General features: G+C 33.4%; 1 protein-coding gene across 1 annotated transcript; it reads left to right on the forward strand.

Annotated features, from left to right (window-relative positions):
* On the forward strand, positions 1–24462 carry LOC132720545 (farnesyl pyrophosphate synthase-like). The gene is made up of 8 exons (XM_060704701.1): positions 1–151; positions 6921–7055; positions 8063–8143; positions 11628–11750; positions 13820–13984; positions 14976–15053; positions 19921–20055; positions 23740–24462. The coding sequence occupies exons 2-8, from the start codon at positions 6963–6965 to the stop codon at positions 23938–23940; spliced, it is 876 nt and encodes a 291-aa protein (XP_060560684.1). The 5' UTR covers positions 1–151; positions 6921–6962; the 3' UTR covers positions 23941–24462.
* Positions 24463–24658: the final 196 nt, after the last annotated feature.

The following is a 24658-nucleotide window of genomic DNA, read 5'->3' on the forward strand; positions in this document are numbered from 1 at the left end:
TTTCGTTTTTACAATTTTTCTCGATGACATGGAAGGACAAAATTAGAAATTACATTCTTCTGTTTCAGTCCTTAAGAGCTAGATCAGCGATTACGAATAATTTTAACAGATTTACAGTGATCAAAATGACTTCAACTGAAGAAAAAGCAGGGTAGGCTATAAGTTATTGCTATTAGTTAAAACAGTGAAAGACACGTGTTTTCGCGAGAACAACATATCAGCATATTATCTTTTAGGCATAGATCTAGTGTGTTTTCTAATATTTATAAAAAAAAACATATTTAATTTTGATAATATAAACGCGTTAGGTGGGTGTAACCTAACTAGGTAAAGTAGACGAACCACCATCAAAGCAACTGACCTGTTGAAAAGTTGAAACTATCAACATTGATCTAAGTATATTGGCTCTTGGACACCGTTGGAGGGAAAAAACGCCCCCTTGTTCATTTATTTTATACATTTTTATTAGTCCTTTCAACAATCAATACTGACTGACTGTGACCAAGATGTTTAAAGTGTGGGCATGATTACTTTTAGTTTAGTTAATTTTATTAGACTATCTAGGCCATGTATATGTTGTTACAGTTATATGTATATTACACTTGTATAGAAACCAGGAAGTTTTAATTCAATGTGTGCAAGGTGTGTAATTTGGTCAACTTGATTTCAATAAATTTACATATATACATTTTCCATCAGTGAAAACTATTGGCATAAACAAATTTAAACAATTTATAGATCTATAATTTAAAGGAAAAAATAGATGTTTAAGTACATGTAATAGCTAGGAATTGAAAAATGTAATTAAATCAATGAAAAAATTATTTAATTTGGTCATACATGTAGACTACTGTAATACATGATTTCATTAGGGTCTTTCCTTGTTTGTTTCAAACTTAAACCTAAAAATTCTTGCCTTTATTTTATATTATTTTGATTATTTGGATTGAATTTAACTTACAATAATTTATATATTAATTAAAATTTGATGAATTTGAATTAATAATGACAAATAATATATATTCAGGGTCATTTCCCTTGTGTGTGTGTATTTGGTTTATTTACCCTCGCCTCCGGAATGATTATGAAACATATGGGCGAGCATATACTTCATTTAAAACTTTCTATATTTAGAGGGGAACTGATACTAATATAACTATAGTTTTATCAGTACATGTGTTTACGTGTGTGCCATAATTCCCATCACAAATTCGTATACAAGTACGTAACCTATGATAGGACTAAGATAGGATTACTCCTATACCTAGTTAAAAATACGTGGATTTATAGAAATGAACAGCATATTTACACATGTAATTGAAATAAAGTTAAAAGGCGGAGACGTTTATAAGGAGTACCAACTCTTATAATAGGACAACTATTATGTTATCATAGATTTAAAACAAAAAGATTCTTTTTAAAGCAATGTCAGGAACGTTCTTTCTCTATTCAATGTGGTTTATTCATATTTATGCGTGAGGGTACTAATTATATTGGGTACTGTACACATACATTGGAGTAAACAAGTTTGTTTTAGCAGGAAAATGATAGAAATTGTTTGTTTGTTAACATATTTCAGCCGAACACCTGCTTAGTTACGACGATTCTCATTAATTGGTCTAAAAGTGATTGCCTCCTTTGTTGTGATTGGCCGACAAGTCTTTGTTCACAAAATAAGGAGGTCAATGACAATCCGATTTTGTAAAATTTTGCAATTTTCTTATTAATTTTTGGATTGACCTACATAGACAAGTTTGTCATGCGAACAGGATAGAAATTTAGCAGGTGCCCATAACACTCAAATATTAGTCAGCCCACAATGAATTGGTCAGAAAACGTTCCTGACATGCCTTCTTCGCAAGTATGCGAACTCTACAATTATAGGTAATATTTTAAAATTTTTTAGTTATACTAAATATTAGATAGACCTGTTATAAAAGACGTAACTACTATAACGTCTTGGCCAATTTTTAAAATAAGTGCTTTTTAATAATTTAATTTTAAATTCTTAATCTTTAGTATGGAATTGCCCCATCTTCCCCCATGCAGCAGGTTGTTACGTAGAGACTACCCCTTTTTTTTGGTCAATGGCGGAATATGGTATGCCACATAAACACATGTACGGATATAACAATAAGTTAATTAATCAAGCTCCCCCTTTTTAAAAGGCTTATTAAATGAAATATAACATGCGCATCCCTTACAAAGGTAATGGATCTCTCATATTCTGAGGGCCGCAGGGACCAACGAAACCCAAACACACACAACAGAAGACCAAGTACGGCCCAACAATTCTCCAACCAACCTAGAGCTATTTAATGTATTGACTGTACAACAAGAACTCTTTAATTGGTGACGAACCGCATCTATGTAAGATAACTATGTTTACATGCTAAAATATTTCGATTAAGCTCTATTGACTCTTTTGGTACGGCGTATTCAACTTTATAATAAGAGGATTTATTTAAGTTTATTAAAACTTCCTAAATGCATATAGGGGAGAATCAATGAAATACCACGTTGCTTTTGTGTTGTGGCGAGAGGACGGTCCAAAACGACAGTACGTACCGAGACGGGATATACTCCTATAGTTCAGCAAAACTTCATGGACTCATCACATGGTTAATATGACCTGCTCTGTATGTATCCATAGATATGTAGCTGTCAGATGATGCGCAATTTTTAGCTCAAACACATATGAGTCAACTAGCTGATCAAGTGACATTGCAACTCAGTAGAAGACTTTTTGTGATCGCTTTTCCCCTTCCGGCTCCGTCCAGTTCTGTAACGCTTTTGCCCGTACTGATTCCGTCTCGCATACGTTCCGTTCCTGTTAAAGACTATTAAGCTATATAAAGTTAAGGACATCTCCTCTACAAAAATAAAACCACATTTCGATGCCATGTTCATCCAAACTTCTCAGAATGTTCCTTTGTGTCACCTTTTAAAATTGTTCGGGTAAAGAATTTTAATTCCATGGCAGCATTAACATCCAATGGTTGCCATGGCTTATCTCTGTTAAAGTAGAAAAATTCGCATTAAAAACCAAATATCTATTCTTTTAATAGTCACATACTCTCCTAAAGTAGGTGTAGGTTCTTCTACGATTTATTTGAGCAAAATGCAAATTACATTTCGTCTCTATAACAAATATTTTGCATTGTCTTCACCCAAGTTGTTCAAAGTAAAAAGCCCTCGGGTCAAAAATATAGCCCCGCCCGCTGACCGACTACTTATCACACATGATTAATGACTATTAGCGATGAGACACCAAATCGTCCATTAGACTAAATTTGACTGATGGCCAAGACAAGTCCTAGAATAATTGGGCTTGTCTGGGTCAATTGGAGAATGTTGACCTTGGTACAATGCTTCCGTTTTGACAAGTTTATGTTTCATAAATCTAGAGGGTCCAATAATAATTCATTGACAAAAATACATATACATGTTCATCAACCAAGTGTAAAAACCAGCTTTACAAGAATAACATAACAAATTTCTGTTTATGCAGGAAAAGGATAGAGATACCACTACTTTTAATGAAAAGACTATTATGGTGATAAGCATATTGGCATGGATACATCCTTCATGTAGATGGTAGTTAAGTATTAAGTTCAGTCTTATCCAAGTGTTTGATTCAAATTAATTAATAAGCCTCATGGAGAGTTCAAAAATTGGCCCCGCACCCAGTGGTACTCATGTTGATTTTCTTTCCCTATGATAAGCAAATTATGGATGTTAACACACTTAAAAAGCCCAATCTTCTTTTTTGGAAAAGAACTTAACGAGCTAGAGTTTAGTACTAGCTTTGTCTATTTGTAAAACATTTCTAATGAGTTGAACCAAAGTTCTCACGAAGTTTGTCTCAAATAATAATATGCCCTGGCGTCTAAAGTATGGCCCCAGAACCAAACTTCGGCGGAATGTTAGGGCGTCAGATTTTCCCTTATATAGCGCATTGCAGTATAAATTTAAAACGAATATAAATCAACAGTCGCTAACGGACCTATTACAGTTCTTTTGGAAGCTTACAGTTTTGATGCAATGACCTGCCTAAATTAGTCTCAATTTATTCCTTTTTAATTTTTTTTTAAAATTTCGCTAAAACGCGCATATCTGCTATCTGTTAACACATGTGTATCTAAAATGCACTATAGCAAACAGCCGCTAACGTTGTTCCGTAAGACATACATTTTATCGAAGTGGTGCATGGAGTCACCCCCATCCTCAGTCACCCTAAGTGACCGGAATAACTGAAGAAACTTGAATCTCATTATCTGATCTTCAATACTGTTCAAATATATGTCGTTCAATTACCGTATATTTTACACAGTATAAGAATAATCAGGCAAGTAGCACCTGCTCACTATTGGTGTACTTTTTTTAGCCGACGAATACAACTACTCCAAACAAAATTAAATTAGTCCCCATGTGCGTTCACTGTTTTGCAACTGCTCAAGCAGGCTTTTGTACTACCCGGCGCGGTCATTAGTGAATCTTATCGCCGCAATTACATCAAATTAAGAGAGTGACTATTTTATACTATGATATAAATTGTTTTCAGTACCAAAGGTAATCTATCACATAACACATTACATTTATTCTAAATCTTTACACATTTATATGGCAACCTGATGTAACAATGAATCTTCTTTCTTAAATAAAACTTTGAACTTTGAGAATTATGTAACACCCTAGATCTATTATGTGTGTAGAAGTAGAATTTGTTAAAAAAAACGATGCGCAGTACGCTTTTAGATATAATTTTATTTGGTTGAACATTGTAACGTAAATGTTCGCACGGCAAGATGATCTTTTACGTAAGTGAATGACATATTTATGGCCCTACCCAAGTTAATATGCTTGCAAATTAAATAGCCCCTCGGGAACGTCATCAGACACATATGGCCCCCCGGAACCCCAGGCGAGCTCTTCACTTGATATAGCACTAACTTGAAAATGCGCAGAAATTCTTTTTACGGAATACCATTAAGTAGATTTAATTCTGTGAAGGTCGATCTCCTATTGCAGGGCCTGAAACCATACAAAATTCTATTGTGCCCTCCTTTTGTTATAGTTTACAAACAAATTTATCATATCTATAAGACGCCAATACAATTAAACATAAGATACACTACTGTTAAGTCGGCCTAGAGGTATTACTGACTTGTAGTCCTAAAGTGAGATCGTTACAGATAAGTTAATTCTGGTGCTGACCAATATATGAGGACACACATACGTGACAAGTTAGGTGCTTCCAACGGTTTAAACGTACCATCACCCTGACAGAACTAACCAAAATATAGATAGTACCAAAAACACACAAAAAACGGGTGCATGCGGTCCGGTGTAAGGTAATAATTTACAAATATGAGAGTCCTTTTTAAACAATTACCTTAAGGAACGTAGCCTTCCAACCCTATATTATTGATGACCAATTTTGATTACATATGTCACAAAGACAATGTCTAGGCATGTAGAATCACGGTTAAAGACAATTTGATTAAAACTGGTACTTTTACTTTCCAATAATACTTCCGTTTCACAGCCACTTCCTAGGACCACAAATGGCCCTTGTCTGCTGTAATCAAAAGTTTATCTTGTTGACATCCTAAGTGGTTGTGCATGAACTTTTAAGGGCCACAAATTAATTACTCTCTCTCTCTAAATTTTATTTTTTTAAATAACTGTGAAACAGAATTATCAAATACATGAATATTATCGCTATTTCGATAGATATGACCGAATGCGCTTTTGGTCTGACCAAAGTGCTAAAGTGAAAAGTAACAAAGAAAAGGTTCATGACAGAACTTGAGAATTTGATGGGATTAATTTTCCAAGACACTTGTACTTTCCGGTAGATGAATGCAATCAAAACGACCCTGAAGAGAAATTGATGCTACGCAAATGGTTATAGAGTTCTTGATAATCATCCGAGTTAAATTTTGGACTTATTGACTGTTCTGTTAGGAAAAAAAATTTGTCAGTCAACAAAACCCACATTGGAAATTACAATACACCCATTGACAGTCTCTATATGAAATACGTAATAACCGAGGTATATGGAATGAAAAAATATGAGTTGTTTCCCTTATTTTTTAGTAAAATCAATATCTAATGCTGAAACAATTCAAAGTTAGCTGTTTTTAAACCGCTAGTTTGGGGCGGTTTAATGTCCGATTTTAAATTTTATTACACCAATGAAAAGCTTGCGATCTTAGCTTCCTCTTAGTATACATTTCAACACATCGTTTGACACTAAAGCTATTTAAATTTAGGTTTAAATCTACCACAAGTAACAAACCACAAGTCAGACCATTTTACATATGATTTATACGCAACTGGTTATATTTACTTGCAATTCTACTGATAAAAATAGCCTGTTATCTGCTACAATGTAGTTCGGAAACTGTCAATTGGTGTATTAAATGGTGATTAATATGTAGACAAAAAGCTTGCTTGTAAATTAATACTTTCGTTAGAAGCAATATTTTCTAGCATTAAAAATTAAAATTTTTTATCCATTAGCACAACATAAAATTCAAAGGTGATTTCGCATTTTCAGCCGTGTTTCATTTTCACTAAGTGGGTTTAATGTGAGAGTTGACTAATTTTCACATAAAGACAAAGCTCTTAATGTAAAATGATTATAAGATAGTTTCCAATAACACTAACAATGTTTTAAGGACTAGTAAAAATAACACTAAAAATTATATCTATAAGAATAATTACCTTGAATGTGCTAAATTTCTGCAGTATAACCCAAGTAAAACCTTTTGTAAGGTTTTATGCACATTTCATTTATTTTAAAGACTGTTATAATGCACTGGAATGCTGTTTTTTCCAACAATGGCAGACAATGCTGAATAACCTTAATCAGATTTAGCAAAACTAAATACAAAATTTATGTTATTTCACAGGTGCTTCAATACAATGTACCGCATGGGAAGAAAAACAGAGGAATGTTTGTTGTTATGGCATATAAATATCTTGTCAAGCAGCCCCGTGATGATGATATCAGGAAAGCCAGAATTCTCGGATGGTGTATAGAACTGGTAAATATATGAGCCGCGTCACGACAAAACCAACATAGTGCGTTTGCGACCAGCATGGATCCAGACCAGCCTGCGCAGTCTGATCAGGATCCATGCTGTTCGCTTACCAACTCTATTACAAGTGGAGAAACTGACAGCGAAAAGCATGGATCCTGATCAGACTGCGTGGATGCGCAGGCTGGTCTGGATCCATACTGGTCGCAAACGCACTATGTTGGTTTTGTCGTGACACGGCTCATATAAATCTCTGTGAACAGATGGAGCTTATGCCATGGATGAGGAGCAAGGTCATCATGCACATGATCCAGACTTTACCCTGTTGACAGCTCTGTTTTAGAATTTTGAACTTTGAAATTCCCTTTTGATATATTTTTCTTTAAAAAGGAAACATAATTTCTTTTATAAATTTAATAAAATTGAAATAAAAATTGAAAGGAAATTCTGATTATGCAAAAATATGTGTTAAGGTAGTGTGTAACATGTACATGTAGTTTTACTTTATATTGAAATAATGTAACAAAAGCAAGAATAAAAGTGGATATTTCAAGAAAACTCGCAAATAAAGTCAACTTAAAATCGACCTGTACAATTTAGCATGATAAATACAGGTACAATAAAGAGTACTATGCTAACTATAATAACTTGATTGTAATGTAAGGCTTTGATTGACTTGTTTCAAAATTACTTTCACCATTTTCACTTCTACTGTCATAATAAAATACGTCATCATGACCCGATAAAGATTCCAACAAAATGATCTTGGTTGAAAGCCATATACCATGACTGCTAAGCCACACTACTCCACCCCCCCCCCCTCCAACACTGGCCCCACTACCACCACTTAAGCAAGAACGAAGAGCTGATTTTAATGAGATTTCCCTTGAATATTTAAATTAGTTTTAAAAACCAAGTTTATTACTTGCATACATGGAAGCAGACGATATATGTATAAAGTGTCAAGCATAATGCATCTTATTTTAAATATTAAAGTCTGTTTCATGTTTCAGTTGCAAGCTTTCTTTCTTGTGGAAGATGATGTGATGGACAAGTCATATACAAGGAGAGGACAACCATGCTGGTTCAGGAAGGTAAGTACGATTGTTTTCATATTATGGTAAAAAATATGTACAAACATGTAATAAACAAACTTATTTTCAGTCACCATATATACATTATGTTTGACCTTCAATCAATGCCTGTAATTTTACATCTTTGGTTAGTTTATACAGGACTTACTCTTGTTTAATTGTGTAGGAAGCTATGAGCATATAATTACACACTCTGAAACCAATCAGTACTGAGCAATGAGTTTAAACTTTTTATCATCAGCATCAGCTGTAGGTATGATGGATTTTGACACTTTTCACTCTAGTTAGGGAATTCCATAAAGAACTTTTCTTTCCAGTTACTTTTTAGCTCACCTGACCACGAAGTGGTCATGGTGAGGTATAGTGATGGGGCTATGTCCGGCGTCCGTCGTCGTGCCTTTTAGCGTTGTTCGTCGTCAACAATTGGGTTGTTAACAGTCTAGCAGTCACAGTTTTGATTGGATCATCATCAAACTTTGTCAGAATGTTTGTCTCAATGAAATACAGATCGAGTTCGAAGATGGGTTATCTCGGGTCAAAACTAGGTCACAGGAGCTAAAAATAGAAAAGCTTGTTAACACTCTAGAGGCTGCAGTTTTCATCCAAATATTCTGGAAATTTGTCAGGAAGGTTGTTTTAATGATATCTAGGTCAAGTTCGAAGATGGGTCATCTCGGGTCAAAAACTAGGTCACAGGAGCTAAAAATAGAAAAAGCTTGTTAACACTCTAGTGGCTGCAGTTTTCATCCAAATATTCTGGAAATTTGTCAGGAAGGTTGTTTTGATGATATCTAGGTCAAGTTCGAAGATGGGTCATCTCCGGTCAAAAACTAGGTCACAGGAGCTAAAAATAGAAAAAGCTTGTTAACACTTTGGTGGCTGCAGTTTTTCATCCAAATATTCTGGAAATTTGTCAGGAAAGTTGTTTTGATGATTTCTAGGTCAAGTTCGAAGATGGGTCATCTTCGGTCAAAAACTAGGTCACAGGCGGCGGCACGAAATACCCAAATACACCCAAATATACCCAAATATTGCAATATATTTTTTTGTTTGTATAGGATATAGATTATAATAAGAAATAAATGAATATTTATAAAATAATATGACTTAGCCTGCTATAACTTTTATTCATTCCGTTGAAATGGGCAGTTAAGATGTTGTAAGGAAATAAAGTTGTGACATTTGCTTATAGTATAGGTTCTTTATGAATGTACTTGCAATTTTAAATCAAGATATGGTATTTGTTGTCTACACTAACATTGTTAAGGTGTAATTTTGTTGAAATTTAATATCATATAAAAGTGTCCATGTTATTTAAAAAAATATCTTTAATAGAGTACTGTATACAGGATTTTGGTTCAAAACACAATGATAGGAAAATGTATATTTGGGTATGTTTGATTATATCTTAGTGAAAGTGTATATTGTATTTATGATTAAAACAGCACATTTTTTAGTATAAAACATTTAATTTTAGTATAATTTGGCAATATTTGGGTATATTTAGGCAATATTTGGGTATATTTTAGGGCTGGGAACGAATAAGGAATTAGATGTTCGCATATTCCTTTTCCATATTCGAATATATTCGAATATTCGTTTTTACAACATTTGTTCCAATATTTCTCTTTGACGTATACGTATCCGAAATTGATTGCGTCGAATACTATACTAGTACTTTCATATGCGATTAAAAATACCTATATTACTACGTAAAAGTTTTTTATTTTATATATTGTAAATCGACATAAATGTTTACTTTTGAAATAAATTCATAATTTGATTGCCTTTTGTTCAGTTAATCCGACTGCTGATCATTTGTCTTATTAACGGGAGGTAATTCACGTGTAACATGAATCACCATAGCCTCTTAGCCCCAAAAACACATAATTTATATTAAAACTTAATTTGAATTAAATATATTTTTTATTTATTTATAATTTTAGATTAGGTTTAAAATATTCTTCAGATAAATTTAGCTATAACGCAGTAAATATCACACGGAGTCTAGTTTCTACGGAATAAATATATATGTATATTTTGACAGAATATAGACACTGACCATGCTTTCATAAAGCACCGATTAATACATGTCGATTTTTTCGTCTTCACAAAATTTAGACAATAACTGATTAATCGGAAAGATTATTGCACAGAAAACAATAAATAAGATAATTAAAATCGGAAAGAATTACATGATAATATTCTGTTAAATAGGTAAATTGCAAACTGTGAAACGGGTGCCCCTTTGATCAACTAGACCCCAAAGTTTTCACAGTTAATTGGCGGTAATCGTTGACACGCGTCATACAAACGTGTGAACACCTGGTCAAGTAAAGGTCAATGGTTTTATTTACGATTTTTATTGAAATTTGAAAGTAATGACAAAAAAAAAAAAAAAACTCTTTTTTTTCGAATATTCGTATTCGTTTTTCAATGTTCGAATATTCGGTAGTGTTTCGAATATTAGAATATTCGAATATAATTCCCGACCCTAGTATATTTGGGCATTATTTGGGTGTATTTGGGTGTATTTGGGTATTTCGTGCTGCCCGTCACAGGAGCTAAAAATAGAAAAAGCTTGTTAACACTCTAGTGGCTGCAGTTTTCATCCAAATATTCTGGAAATTTGTCAGGAAGGTTGTTTTGATGATATCTAGGTCAAGTTCGAAGATGAATCATCTCCGGTCAAAAACTAGGTTACAGGAGCTAAAAATAGAAAAAGCTTGTTAACACTCTAGTGGCTGCAGTTTTCATCCAAATATTCTGGAAATTTGTCAGGAAAGTTGTTTTGATGATTTCTAGGTCATGTTCGAAGATGGGTCATCTCCGGTCAAAAACTAGGTCACAGGAGCTAAAAATAGAAAAAGCTTGTTAACACTAGTGGCTGCAGTTTTGATCCAAACATTCTGGAAATTTGTCAGGAAGGTTGTTTTGATGATTTCTAGGTCAAGGACGAAGATGGGTCATCTCAGGTCAAAAACTAGGTCACAGGAGTTAAAAATAGAAAAAGCTTGTAAACACTCTAGTGGCTGCAGTATTGAGTCAAATATTCTGGAAATTTGTCAGGAAGGTTGTTTTGATGATTTCTGGGTCAAGTTCGAAGATGGGTCATCTTAGGTCAAAAACTAGGTCACAGGAGCTAAAAATAGAAAAATCTTTTTAACACTAGTGGCTGCAGTTTTGATCCAAATTTCCTGGAAATTGGTCAGGAAGGTTGTTTTGATGATTTCTAGGTCAAGTTTGAATATGGGTCGTGTCCGGTCAAAAATTAGGTCACATTGCCCAAATATGGAAAAATCTTTATAACACACTAGAGGTCACATGTTTGACTCAGTTGTCATCAAACTTGGCCATGATGCTTGTTTAAGACATTGCTTGGATGCGGTTGTGTCAGGTGAGCGATCCAGGGCCATCATGGCCCTCTTGTTTTGTATGTTCTATTATGTAAGGCATGCATTTAAATCTTTTTATTTTATTTTAGGAAAATGTTGGGCTTGAGGCAATAAATGATGGTATTTACATTGAGTCTTGCATATATAAAATACTCAAACATTACATACGAGATACATCGTACTATATTGACATCATAGAACTTTTCCATGAGGTAAGTTAGCCATATAATATTGAGTATTAATAATTCTGAAATTTTCTTCTTTTTATGCCCCCGTAGGGAGGCATAATATAATCGCACCATCTATCTGTCCGTCTGTCCCACTTCATTCGTGTCTGGACTGTAACTTTGTCATACATTGAGGGATTTTAAAATAACTTGGCATAAATGTCTACAACATCAAGACGATGTTTTGCGTCCAATAATCACGTCTCTACCTACCTCAAAGGTCAAGGTCACACTACCATTTAAAGTTCACTTTATCACGATTAGAGTTTATAGGTACACACATTCATGTCCGTACAGTAACTTCGTCATGCATGGAAGGATTTTAAAATAACTAGGCACAAATGTCTACCACATCAAGACAATGTGTGGTGGCTAAGGCTCATGTCCGTCTGTCTGTGTGTCCCCACTTACACAACAATCATGTCCAGACTGTAACTTTGTCATGCATGGAGGGATTTTGAAATAACTTGGCACAAATGTCTATCTCATTACAACATTTTGTCGTGTCCAGGAACCACGTCCCTTCTTCAAAGGTCAAGGTCACACTTATATTTTGAAGGTTCATGCTATCACAATTAGAGATTACAGGTACAATAATACAAAGAACAATATTCAGCAATTAGTTACTTTCATTCTCTTTTCTTCTTTTCATAATACCTGCATGCTTAAGAAACCTTTTCGGGGGCATTCATCACTTGAGTGACAGCTCTTGTTTTAGTATTTTATTTAGTTATACAAATCAATTTTGGTATAAGGAAACGGTGTGATTTTAGAAAGGTTCCAACCAATGGTCTGTCAATTGAGAGGCAGACACATCACTGGGCCAAGTGTATGTCAACTTCTTTGTATAAATCACTTCATAAGACGGTTTATGTTGAATGTCTGTATATATATGTCTGTTGTAAAGTTTGAAACTCCTGGGAAGTTTATATAGATTCAGCCAACATTTGAACTGCATGGTAATCTCTGAATATGTGCAGTTTTTGCTGAAAATCATGTTTACAATATTAGTTGATCTTGTCATTTTTACACTTGTTTGTTCTTAATGCTTGCAAAATTAAGAAATGTTACTAATTTTAAATATGTATATAGATTATTGTATCTTTAAACCAGACCTGGATTATTAACATTTTGGTTTGCTGTGCTCCTACCCATAATTTTTGGGGTGGGTAGGTAGGTAGCGAATTTTTTTTGTTATAATTTTTTTTACAGACAACAAAGGCAAATCAATATGACTCTCAGTCTGATGTAAAGGGCATGCGTATTTTGGATAACTGCACTGGAAATTCAACGACAGAACCATTTTATTAGTTTTCATCACATGTGTACACTTAAATTCTTTCACCATTTCCCTCATGAGCATATTGTGAAAAATGGCCGTTTTCATTGAAAAGCCTCCTGTTACAAGTTTAAACTGCTATGAAACTATGAAAAATGCTTCGATACTAATCAAACTTGGCACAAATGTTGACTTGACCATTGCCTTTGTAACGACATGCTCAGTCTTAAATTTCCTGTTACCATGGCAACGAGGGGACATCTCAAAATGGCCAAAAATCACTATTTTCAAAGCCTTGATTTTTTCCATCAAAATTTATTTCAAAGTGCTGCAACTTCTCAAGGGATTGAGATAGAGTCAAAGGCTTTTCAGCGTTGGTTACACATTACCTTATGATCGACCTGGGGTCATTTTAAGCCTCTCACAAGTCCAAGATTTTCTTGGCGATGAGGGGGACTACCGCCCCCCTTCAAACCCCCCAAACAGGGCACATCCTCCTTCTGGCAACCCCCTGATGTATCTTTTGGATGGGGGGGGGGGGGGGGGGCGACGCCAAAAAAAGTGCTCACTGGAGACATGTGCTTGGGCTTGGGGCCCAAATAGGACATTTTTTCACTATTTGAGGCCTAAAAAGGTGGTGGGGGGGGCTCTAAAGTGCGTTGTTTCGCGTATATATGAGGTAAAGAGTTAATAATCTTGCAGATAAGTTTAGAATGTGACACATAATTATGCATATTGGTACAAGTAAACTTGATGATGGTGGTTTTGTTTTCAGATAACACACTGTACAATAACTGGACAATGTTTAGACATGACAGTATCACCTCCAGCTGGAACTGTTGATTTCACTTCATATACAATAGAAAAATATAATGCAATTGTGAAATGGAAGACCGCCTTCTACTCATTTTATCTACCTGTAGCCATAGCTATGTACATGGTGAGTACTGTTAAGAGCATATATTTTTATGATTAACTCTTAAAGATCCTGTAACACAATTTTATTTTATGTTGTTATATCATAAATATGATGCTCAAATTAAGATTTATCAATTTTGTAAGTTCCAAAAAGCATTATTTATAAATATATTACTGAAATAAACATTTCATGTTAATAAAGGGAGGTAATAAAAAAATTATTTTCTATAATGTCTTAGTCAAATTTTTCAATAAGAAATAGATGCATATATTTTAATGATTTCATATAATATGTACAAAAATTTGTAGTACATATTTTACATAATTATTCTTTAATGTTTGAAAATTGTTTTATAAGCATAATTATATACATATATATAATTTCATTTAAGTGTGGTACACAACCGCAATTATAACATACAGGATCTTTAAGCATGTCCTTTTGGTAAATTTTATATGAAGAATTATATTTAAAAAAACATCTTTGTCAGAAATGATTAATACAGTATATATATACAGTATTGTTGTAAGTTAATTACTCTCTGTGTTGGGTATATTTTAAAGGAACTGGAAATTATTTTTATGTAAGTTGTAATAAGTTTATACAGAGTTTATTTTAGTTTGAGTGTGTAGGTAACTGTTACTAAGCCTATAAATACACTCTTGATTCTATTCCTTGAACAAACCAGTTCTGAGCAATGAGTGTACAGATTTTTTTCTCAAGGAAACAACGGCTTTCTGCTGACATGGATTGAAACCAAATAGCTAACGATCCTTAGATTACTAGTTCGCCAACTTAACCACTAGGGTATGACACCACTTAATTGCAGTATATTTAACAGAAGAGAGAGTGAACATATGGCTTTTCTTTCATGCTTTGTATTTTGTTGTATTCTTAAATTTCATGCTTATTTCTGAAATATTGTTTCCGCTAATTTTTCATGTGGTCAAATATTTATTTTATGTATGTAGTTATTTTTTCATTTAACTGATACCATAGCAATTGATTTCAGGCTGGAATCCGTGATGATTTTAACCATAAATGTGCCAAAGATATTTTATTGAAGATGGGAGAATATTTCCAAGTTCAGGTTTGTTCTAGTTTAATTGTACAGTAAGATGGCTTTTAGTGCTTCTGAATATTTGGTAGTCATGGTGACCGTCTGTGGCCACCTACCTTGTATGTCAACAATTATTTGTCTACTTGATACAAATACTGGTAGTTGTTCTATTTTTCTTTAATGGTTATGATGTAATTGTTAACTAAGAGCAAATTTTGTATATTCAGCAATGCAACTAAGAATTAAATCTACTTAATACTGTATTCATAGAAAAGATTTCGCGCATTTTAAGTTAGCGCTTTTCGCGGTAGGCATGATTCCGCGAATCTTTATAGCCGCAAATATGTCACTCATAACATATCCGCGAACATTACTAGCTTCAACCAAATAAAAATATAAACGAGCAGAATTTTTATTACAATCTACTTACACAAAAAACATATAAACACAGGTGCTATAAGTTTCAAAGTTTTCAAAGTTTATTTCAGAACTCAATTCATGTACACACAGGTGCCATAGAAATGTGTAAAGATTAGAATAATGTATGTATGTGATAGATACCTGTTTGGACCCTGAAAAAATGTCAATCATTAGTAAATATCATGCTTATTGACGTTATTCGCTAGTCACGGCGTATACAAAAGCATTTACAGTTTGCAAACATTGATTGACATGGATTTTAATTGTTTGGAGTAGGTGTAATCCTTTGTAAAAAGTACAATAGTGATCAAGTGCTACTTTGATAATCTGATACTGTGTAAAAAATACGTATCGACATTTTGAAGATAAAATCAGTAATGATTCATATGTTAATTAAAAGCTAACGTCTTACGTAATCACATAGTGAAAAAATGTTAGGAAATAAGTAAAAAGTGTTTACGGAACAACCGTCCGTGTTAGAATAGTCAATAGATGAAAAGGTATCGAGTAGCATAGCGCTTTAGGCGCAATTTGTCAAAAAAATAAAAGAATTAAAAGTACTAAACAGGCAAGGTCATGCATCAAAAACGTAGCTTCCAAAAACTGTAATTTAGGCCGTAGCGACTTAATATTCGCGGAATTAGCGGTTACTACAAATCCGCGAAAGTTTGTCTCCGCGAAAATGCCGACGTTGTAAAAAACGCGAAATATTGTATCCGCGAACATTTCTAGGAATACAGTACATTTGTTTGAATAATTGTACACTGATACATACTTATACATGTATTTGTAATTTATAAAAATGGATCATACTTTCCTGCACTTTGTATTGTACTGCCAAAAGGTTACTTGGTGATGAACATGTATATGTTTTTGTCAATGAATTATTTGACTTGATTAGAACTAAACTTGCAAACAACTTGTCCACAGGTCAATTCTCAGACAAGGCCAAATTATTCTAGGACAATTGATCTTGGACATCAAGTCAATTTAGTCTAATGGACATTTGTGTCTCATCCCTAATTCATTAATCATGTGTGATAAGTAGTCGGTCACTTGTGGAGAAATTTGTTATGACCAATAAGGTATTAAGGAATGCCACTGAGATATGACAAAAATATGTTGCAATTTACTTAAAAAATGTTAGGCAAACACACAAATGTGTTATTGTATCAACTTTATTTACTTTATTGAACATCATGCACTACTGGGAGTTTTGAGTTGAAATGACAGCAGTTTCATTTTTAGCTCACCTGAGCATATGCTCAGGGTGAGCTATTAGGATCACTCTCCGTCCGTCGTCTGTCGTCCGTCCCGCCCCAGGGGGTCATTGATTTTCCCTATATGCATTGAGTAAAAACTTAAAAAATCCTCTTTTAAAGAACCCAAAGAGCAAGAGCTAAGATATTTAGCATGAAACATGTTCTAATGGGTGTCTACCAAGTTTGTTCAAATAAAAGCCCTTGGGTCGAAATTGGCCCCGCCCCTGTGGTCATTGATTTTCCTTATATGTGTATAGCAAAAACTTAAAAAAATCTTCTTTGAAAAAACCCAAATAGCTAGAGTTTAGATATTAAGCATGAAACATCTTCTAGTGAGTGTCTACCAAGTTTGTTCAAATAAAAGCCCTAGGGTCAAAATTGGCCCCGCCCCAGGGGGTCTTTGATTTTCCCTATATGCATATAGTAAAAACTTAAAAATCTTCTTTTAAAGAACCCAAAGAGATAGAGCTAAGATATTTAGCATGAAACATCTTCTAAAGAGTGTCTACCAAGTTTGTTCAAATTAAAGCCCTGGGGTCAGAATTGGCCCCGCCCCAGGGGGTCATTGATTTTTCCTATATGCATATAGTAAAAACTTAAAAAATCTTCTTTTAAAGAACTCAAAGAGCTAGAGCTAAGATCTTTAGCATGAAACATGTTCTAATGGGTGTCTATCAAGTTTGTTCAAATAAAAGCCCTGGGGTCAAAATTGGCCCCGCCCCGGGGGTCATTGATTTTCCTTATACGTGTATAGCAAAAACTTAAAAATCTCTTTGAAAAAACCCAAATAGCTAGAGTTTAGATATTAAGCATGAAACATCTTCTAGTGAGTGCCTACAAAGTTTGTTCAAATAAAAGCCCTGGGGTCAAAATTGGCCCCGCCCCAGGGGGTCATTGATTTTCCCTATATGCATTGAGTAAAAACTTAAAAAAATTTCTTTTAAAGAATGCAAAGAGCTAGAGCTAAGATATTTAGCATGAAACATGTTCTAATGGATGTCTACCAAGTTCGTTCAAATAAGAGCCCTGGGGTCAAAATTGACCCCGCCCAGGGGGTCATTCATTTTCCTTATACGTTTATAACAAAAACTTAAAAGATCTTTTTTGAAAAAAAAAACAAATAGCTAGAGTTTAGATACTAAGCATGAAACATCTTCTAGTGAGTGTCTACCAAGTTTGTTCAAATAAAAGCCCTGGGGTCAAAATTGGCCCCGCCCCGGGGGTCATTCATTTTCCTTATATGTGTATGACAAAAACTTAAAAATCTTCTTTGAAAAAACTCAAGTAGCTAGAGTTTAGATATTAAGCACGAAGCATCTTCTAGTGAGTGTCTACCAAGTTTGTTCAAATAAAAGCCTTGGGGTCAAAATTGGCCCCGTCCCAGGGGACATTGATTTTCCTTATATGTGTATAGCAAAAACTTAAAAATCTTCTTTGAAAAAAACTGAATAGCTAGAGTTCAGATATAAAGCATGAAACATTGTCTAGTAAGTGTCTACAAAGATTGTTCAAATAAAAGCCCGGGGGTCAAAACTGGCCCTGCCCCAGGTGTGTCTTTGTTTTTAACTATATGTGTAAAGAAAAAAACTTGAAAAAAATCTTCTTTAAAAAAACCCAACAAGCTAGACCGTAGATGTTTAGCATGAAACATCTTCTAATTGGTGTCTATCAAGTTTGTTCAAATAAAAGCCCTTGGGTTTAAACTGGCCCTGCTCCGGGGGCCTATATACAGGTGAGCGACTTTAGGGCCATCATGGCCCTCTTGTTTTTTTATTTGAATGAAACTTGCACAACACTTGTAATATAAGTAGATCTTGTTTACTTCTTGTATGCTTTTACCCCATTTTGCATAAATGAGTTTTGGCTAATGAAATTATCAAAACAAGCATATCTTACCTTGTCTACTTGGTAATCATATTGATAATATTTTTGATGTTGTGTCAACCAAATTTATATTTATAATCTTGTTATGCAATAGATTTAAGTTATGGGTATGATTTGACTAGATTCAAGGACCAAAATAGTCATCAGCCATATTGTGATGTTATTTCATAGAAGTATACAAAAGTTGGTCTACTACACATATAAGTTTATAAATTAAGAAATGTGATTGTTGTAGAATTCATTTAATTCAGAGATACTGTATAAGTGGTTAATTTTATGATGTGGAAATAATTGCAATTTTTGCGACTTGAAATAATTCGCAACTAATTGATCACACGAAAATTATATCTTTCCTAGGCAAACTTTCTTCTATTATTTGAAAAGACATTTTCATACAATATCTTACATGAATAAGTCTAATTGTTCAGGTACTGAGATTAATTTTTTCATTGCTTGTTTGTTAAGGTTTGGTCATAACAAATCACAATAGTTTTAATGAAATAATATATGAATAAATAACACAATAGGTTATTCATATAACAAAAGAATGTTTCAAAATATGACAAAGAAATGTGTGATCAGCTCCTTTATCAAACTAACAATGAATATATCAAACAGTTATATCAATAATAAAGATGTTAAATGACTGAATAGAACAATTACAATAAAGACATATTCTTAACATGTACCTGCTTAATTAAAGATATCACAAAAACAGTCTTAAATTCTAGAAATCATATTTTCGCAAATATTTCCACTTGCATAAAGTCCACTTTTTGACATTCGCAAAATTATTGTGAGGCTTAAATATCCACTGCGCCACTCGTGAAATACATGTATACCTTTTTGTGCTCACTCGGTGAAATATATTTTGATCTTACACTAAACTAAACAAATTTTCTTTTTATTATATGCAAAGAGACGTTTTAAAAAGACATTTAACCTAATACTGAATGAAAAGCGCGCCAAATAATAATACAATGTGACGTCATTTACAACGTCACATCGTTAAGTTGGTTCCAAGTACTGTGCACGCTGGTATTTCACTGAAACAACGTAAGGGGCTTAAATTCAAAACAGTGAAATTATCAAATTGATAATTTCACTGTTTAAAACAGTGAAATTTCCAGTTTATATCACTGATATATATTATTTCTATAAACCACTGAAAAGCATGTAATAAATCACAAAAACAGTCTTAAATTCAAGAAATCATATTTCCGCAAATATTTCCGCACGCAAAAAGTCCACTTTTTGACATTCGCAAAATTATTGTGACGCTTAAATATCCAGTAGTTATAATGTATATTTGTATATTTATATATTGATAGGATGACTATTTAGATTGTTATGGAGACGAGGATGTGATAGGCAAGATAGGAACAGATATACAAGACAATAAATGTAGCTGGCTAGTCATTAAAGCTATTCAGAAGGCATCTCCTCATCAACTTGCAGTGCTCAAGGTTTGTTTATTTAATTTAAGTGATTTCTCTCAGCTGCTTCGCACCACCTGTTCAAGTTGACTTGCTTAGCTGAATATGGAGAGTTTTAGATTTGTAATCCTACTAATCCATGGTTTGCTGGGTTGATCCTTTGGTAATAAAAACGTCTTTGTGGCAATTGATCTCAGACAATAAATCATGGTCATAATTATATCTCTAATTGCTGATTCAGAAATCATGCAGGATAAGTAAGTGGTCAGTGTGGGAGAAATTTGCAATTTCCAGGTCATAGGAACCATGAAATTACTTTTTGGAGGATGCTTTATACTATACCTCAGAATTGATACTGTCATTTTAAAACAACTGATTTTCTTTATGGCAGAGACACGAACTCCTGAATCATTTGTTGAAAAGTGGTCAATTCAGGTGATTTTTTTTTCATCCATACCAGGGTCATTGAAATCCAATATTTTCTAGTTGTCAGATGTGTTTATTTTTGATGTTCCATTGTAAGGATTAACAAACTTATAAAATTCAATAAATTTCTTTTTTCACATAGATCTACTTCATGAAACTCATTAGTACTTTGATTTCAACATTTAAGAAAAAAATATGTATTTTAAAATATATCAATCAATTTAAAAAAAACAACATAGAAATCAATGCATTAGAATAATGGATTAGTATAATTAAAGAGCAAACTGAAGGGAATCTAAGATAAGGCATGCTGAGCAAGTTAAACCAGTAGAATAATATATTATAGCAAGGTAAAGTGAAGCATACAACAGCAAGTTAAACCAGTAGAATAACATATTATAGCAAGTTAAAGTGTAGCATACAACAGCAAGTTAAATCAGTAGAATAACATATTATAGCAAGTTAAAGTGAAGCATACAACAGCAAGTTAAACCAGTAGAATAACATATTATAGCAAGTTAAAGTTTAGCATACAACAGCAAGTTAAATCAGTAGAATAACATATTATAGCAAGTTAAAGTGTAGCATACAACAGCAAGTTAAACCAGTAGAATAACATATTATAGCAAGTTAAAGTGAAGCATACAACAGCAAGTTAAACCAGTAGAATAACATATTATAGCAAGTTAAAGTTTAGCATACAACAGCAAGTTAAATCAGTAGAATAATATATTATATAGAGGATATTGAATGAGTGTAGGTTTAATACTAAATTTATTGAACGAGTTGAATAAAATCATATTATGCGAGCCTCTGGCAAGCATAATATTTTTTTATTCAACGAGTTCAATAAATTTAGTATTGAATCTACACGAATATAATATTCTATTTATCACATATATAAAATAAGAACGGTAAACTGTTAACAAGAGTCATTTTTCTTTGACACGCCTATAGTGTAACGCTAACATTAGCGCGCTTTAACGCTATGTTTATAGTGCAAATGACGTGACGTCAAAGTGTTATTACACTAGTGTAATATCGTCTAGTGTAATATCGTTTTTAGCTCGACTTTTCTATGAAAAGGGGAGCTATCCTACTCGCCCCGGCGTCGGCGTCGGCGTTAGCGTCGGCGTTGGCGTCACACCTTGGTTAAGTTTTTCGTACCACCCCACTTTATTTCAGAAGTATTACAAGTATGGCTTTGAAACTTACCATACTTGTTCACCATCATAACCTCCATCTACAGACAGGAGTACATAACTCTGTCAAGGTTTTTGACAGAATTATGGCCCTTTTTTGACTTAGAAAGTGTATTGAGCTTGGTTAAGTTTTTTGTACCACCTCACTTTATTTCAAAACCATTGGAGGTATTGCTTTGAAACTGACCATACTTGTTTACCATCACGACCTTCATCAACAGACAAGAGGACATAACTCTGTCAAGGTTTTTGACAGAATTATGCCCCTTTTTGACTTAGAAAATACATTGAATATGGGTAAAATCCACTTATTGCCTTAACCCTTTGAGATATTGCTTTGAAACTTTTAATGCTATTTCACATCATTACCCCCATCTGTATGCAAGAGAAGGTAACTCTGTCAGGGATTTGTTTTAAAAATTAAGGCCTTTTATCGACTTAGAATCTTGGTTAACTTTTTTGTACCAGTCAACTTTTTGACTGAACTGGTTGAGATATTAAATTGAAAGTTGGAATACTTGTTTACCATCATGGTCCCAAAACATGGGCAGGAGAAGGTAATTCTGTTAAGGATTTTATTTGAATTATGGCCCTTTTTGACTTAGAAACTCAGTTAAAATTTTCATTCTTGTCCACTTGTTGACTTAACCATTTGAGATATTACTTTGGAAGTTGGAGTTCTTATGTGCCATCATGAGACCTATCTGTAAGCAAGAGAAGATAACTCTGTGAAAATGTTTCTTGATTTGTACTTAGAAATTCCTAGTTAAAGTCTTGTGTGCCCTTAACTGTCAAAGTTTTGTTTTATAGGCAAGCACTAAAAAAGTCGAGCGCGCTGTCCTTCTGACAGCTCTTGTTATTAAATGGCTTTATTACATTCCTGCGCCGCGGTTTATGTGATAAAGCAAGTTAAAGTGTAGCATACAACAGCAAGTTAAACCAGTAGAATAACATATTATAGCAAGTTAAAGTGTAGCATACAACAGCAAGTTAAACCAGTAGAATAACATAATATAGCAAGTTAAAGTGTAGCATACAACAGCAAGTTAAACCAGTAGAATAACATATTATAGCAAGTTTAAGTGTAGCATACAACAGCAAGTTAAACCAGTAAAATAACATATTATAGCAAGTTAAATCAGTAGAATAACATATTATAGCAAGTTAAAGTGTAGCATACAACAGCAAGTTAAATCAGTAGAATAACATGTTATAGCAAGTTAAAGTTTAGCATACAACAGCAAGTTAAACCAGTAGAATAACATATTATAGCAAGTTAAAGTGTAGCATACAACAGCAAGTTAAATCAGTAGCAAAGTAAAACAATATGATATTATAGCAAATTAAAACTATAACAAATCATAGCCAAGTAAGACAATAGCATTACTTCATCAAGCAAACAAATCAAAAGCATAGCATAGCAAGTTAACATATCACAGCAAAGTATAAAGAACATGGTATCATAGCAAGTTAAAATGATCATATTAGGGTAATATGATAGCATAACATCATGTAAAAGCAAGCAAACCAGTAGCATACCATAGCAAGTTAAACAAGTAGCCTACCAGCATAGCAAGTAAACATTAGGAAATCATTTAGCAAGTAAATAGTAGCCTATCACTGCAAGTAAATAGGAAATCATAGCAAGCAAATAGTAGCATATTAAGTCAAGGTTAAACAGTAGCACATTAGAGCAAAGTTAAACAGTAGCATATTAGAGCAGAGTTAAACAGGAGTATATTAAAGCAAAGTTAAACAGTAGTGTATTAAATGAAACAAATATCATATCACGGTAAGTAAAACAGTCTAATACATAGAAAGTTGTGCATCACTATAAACCTGCAAAATAGAGATGACAAAGCTAGAACAGTAGCAACAGGAAATTATTTACTACCAAACATGTGTAAAAACATAAGCAAAGCCCAGAAAGCAAGACCAGGACAAATATTCAATGAGAAGGATGGAAAACATACAGGTGGTATAAAATCAAATTGATTATTATAAAGGAATAGAGAAAAACACTAAATTTTCATTAATAATTGTGTATGTTGCTTTAATATTATAGTGTGGTAGGATCTCTTTTCAGGAAAATTATGGCAGCTCTGAGGGAACAAAAGTTTCAGTTGTGAAATCTCTATACAAAGAGCTTGGACTAGAAGAGGAATTTAGAGACTTTGAAGAGAAAAGTTTTCAAGAGATCTTACAGCTGATAGAAAAATGTAGTGGTGAATTACCAAAAGAAATGTTTAAAGCATTTGTACAGAAGATCTACAAGAGAAATAAGTAGTGAGTCAGTAACATGATGCTATGTTGTTGTTCTGTGACATGATGCTATGTAAAAGTACAGTGGTATAATGCTGTTATATACCAGTAATATTATACTTTGTAATAATGATGTGGCTTCATATGTCAATAGTGCTATTACATAATATTTGTGTTGCAGAATCATGGGATATGACTGTTTGTTATAATCTTCCTTTGTCATGATGTTGAATTATATTGCAGTTATATGATACTGTGTTATAGAGCACTGTAACATGATGCTGTGTTTAAAGCACTGTGAAATTATGCTGTGTAATGGCATTGTGATATGATACTGTGTTATATTGCTGTAACTTAATACTATAGAGTTAACGCAAGTTTTTCTGTGTTATAACGTCTGAAGAGTCCCGAGGAACGGTTCCGAGATATCTGCAGACTTTAATACACCAAATAAACGTGCGTTGACGCTATTATAGCTTAAAATTTTAAAACAGATTCATGATGTATATTTAATACAAAACACATACATTAAATCTTTGTGCTTGGACGGTATTTATCCAATTCTACATGTTTTACATATGCGTTTTATTTTTCTGGGGCCAACAACTTGGGGAATACAAAAGCTAAGAACAGAACAAAATTTCGAATTTTAATTGATTTAACAAAGCTTAACATTGGAAAATTATTAACTCAAGAAAAAAACATTAAATTACTCCGCCCAAGACAAAACATGATCCTCAGAA

This window comes from Ruditapes philippinarum, unplaced genomic scaffold (assembly GCF_026571515.1).
Source record: "Ruditapes philippinarum isolate M1 unplaced genomic scaffold, ASM2657151v2 ctg4908_1_1_1_1, whole genome shotgun sequence".
In the NCBI taxonomy this organism is placed as follows: Eukaryota; Metazoa; Mollusca; class Bivalvia; order Venerida; family Veneridae; genus Ruditapes; species Ruditapes philippinarum.

What these genes read in the sequence shown, in the direction of transcription:
- LOC132720545 (XM_060704701.1), top strand. Translation starts at nt 6,963, where the DNA reads ATGTTTGTTGTTATGGCATATAAATATCTTGTCAAGCAGCCCCGTGAT. An exon ending in AACCATGCTGGTTCAGGAAG is followed by an intron (nt 8,144 to 11,627) that starts GTAAGTACGATT and finishes ATTTTATTTTAG; the next exon opens with GAAAATGTTGGGCTTGAGGC. An exon ending in GAGAATATTTCCAAGTTCAG is followed by an intron (nt 15,054 to 19,920) that starts GTTTGTTCTAGT and finishes ATATATTGATAG; the next exon opens with GATGACTATTTAGATTGTTA.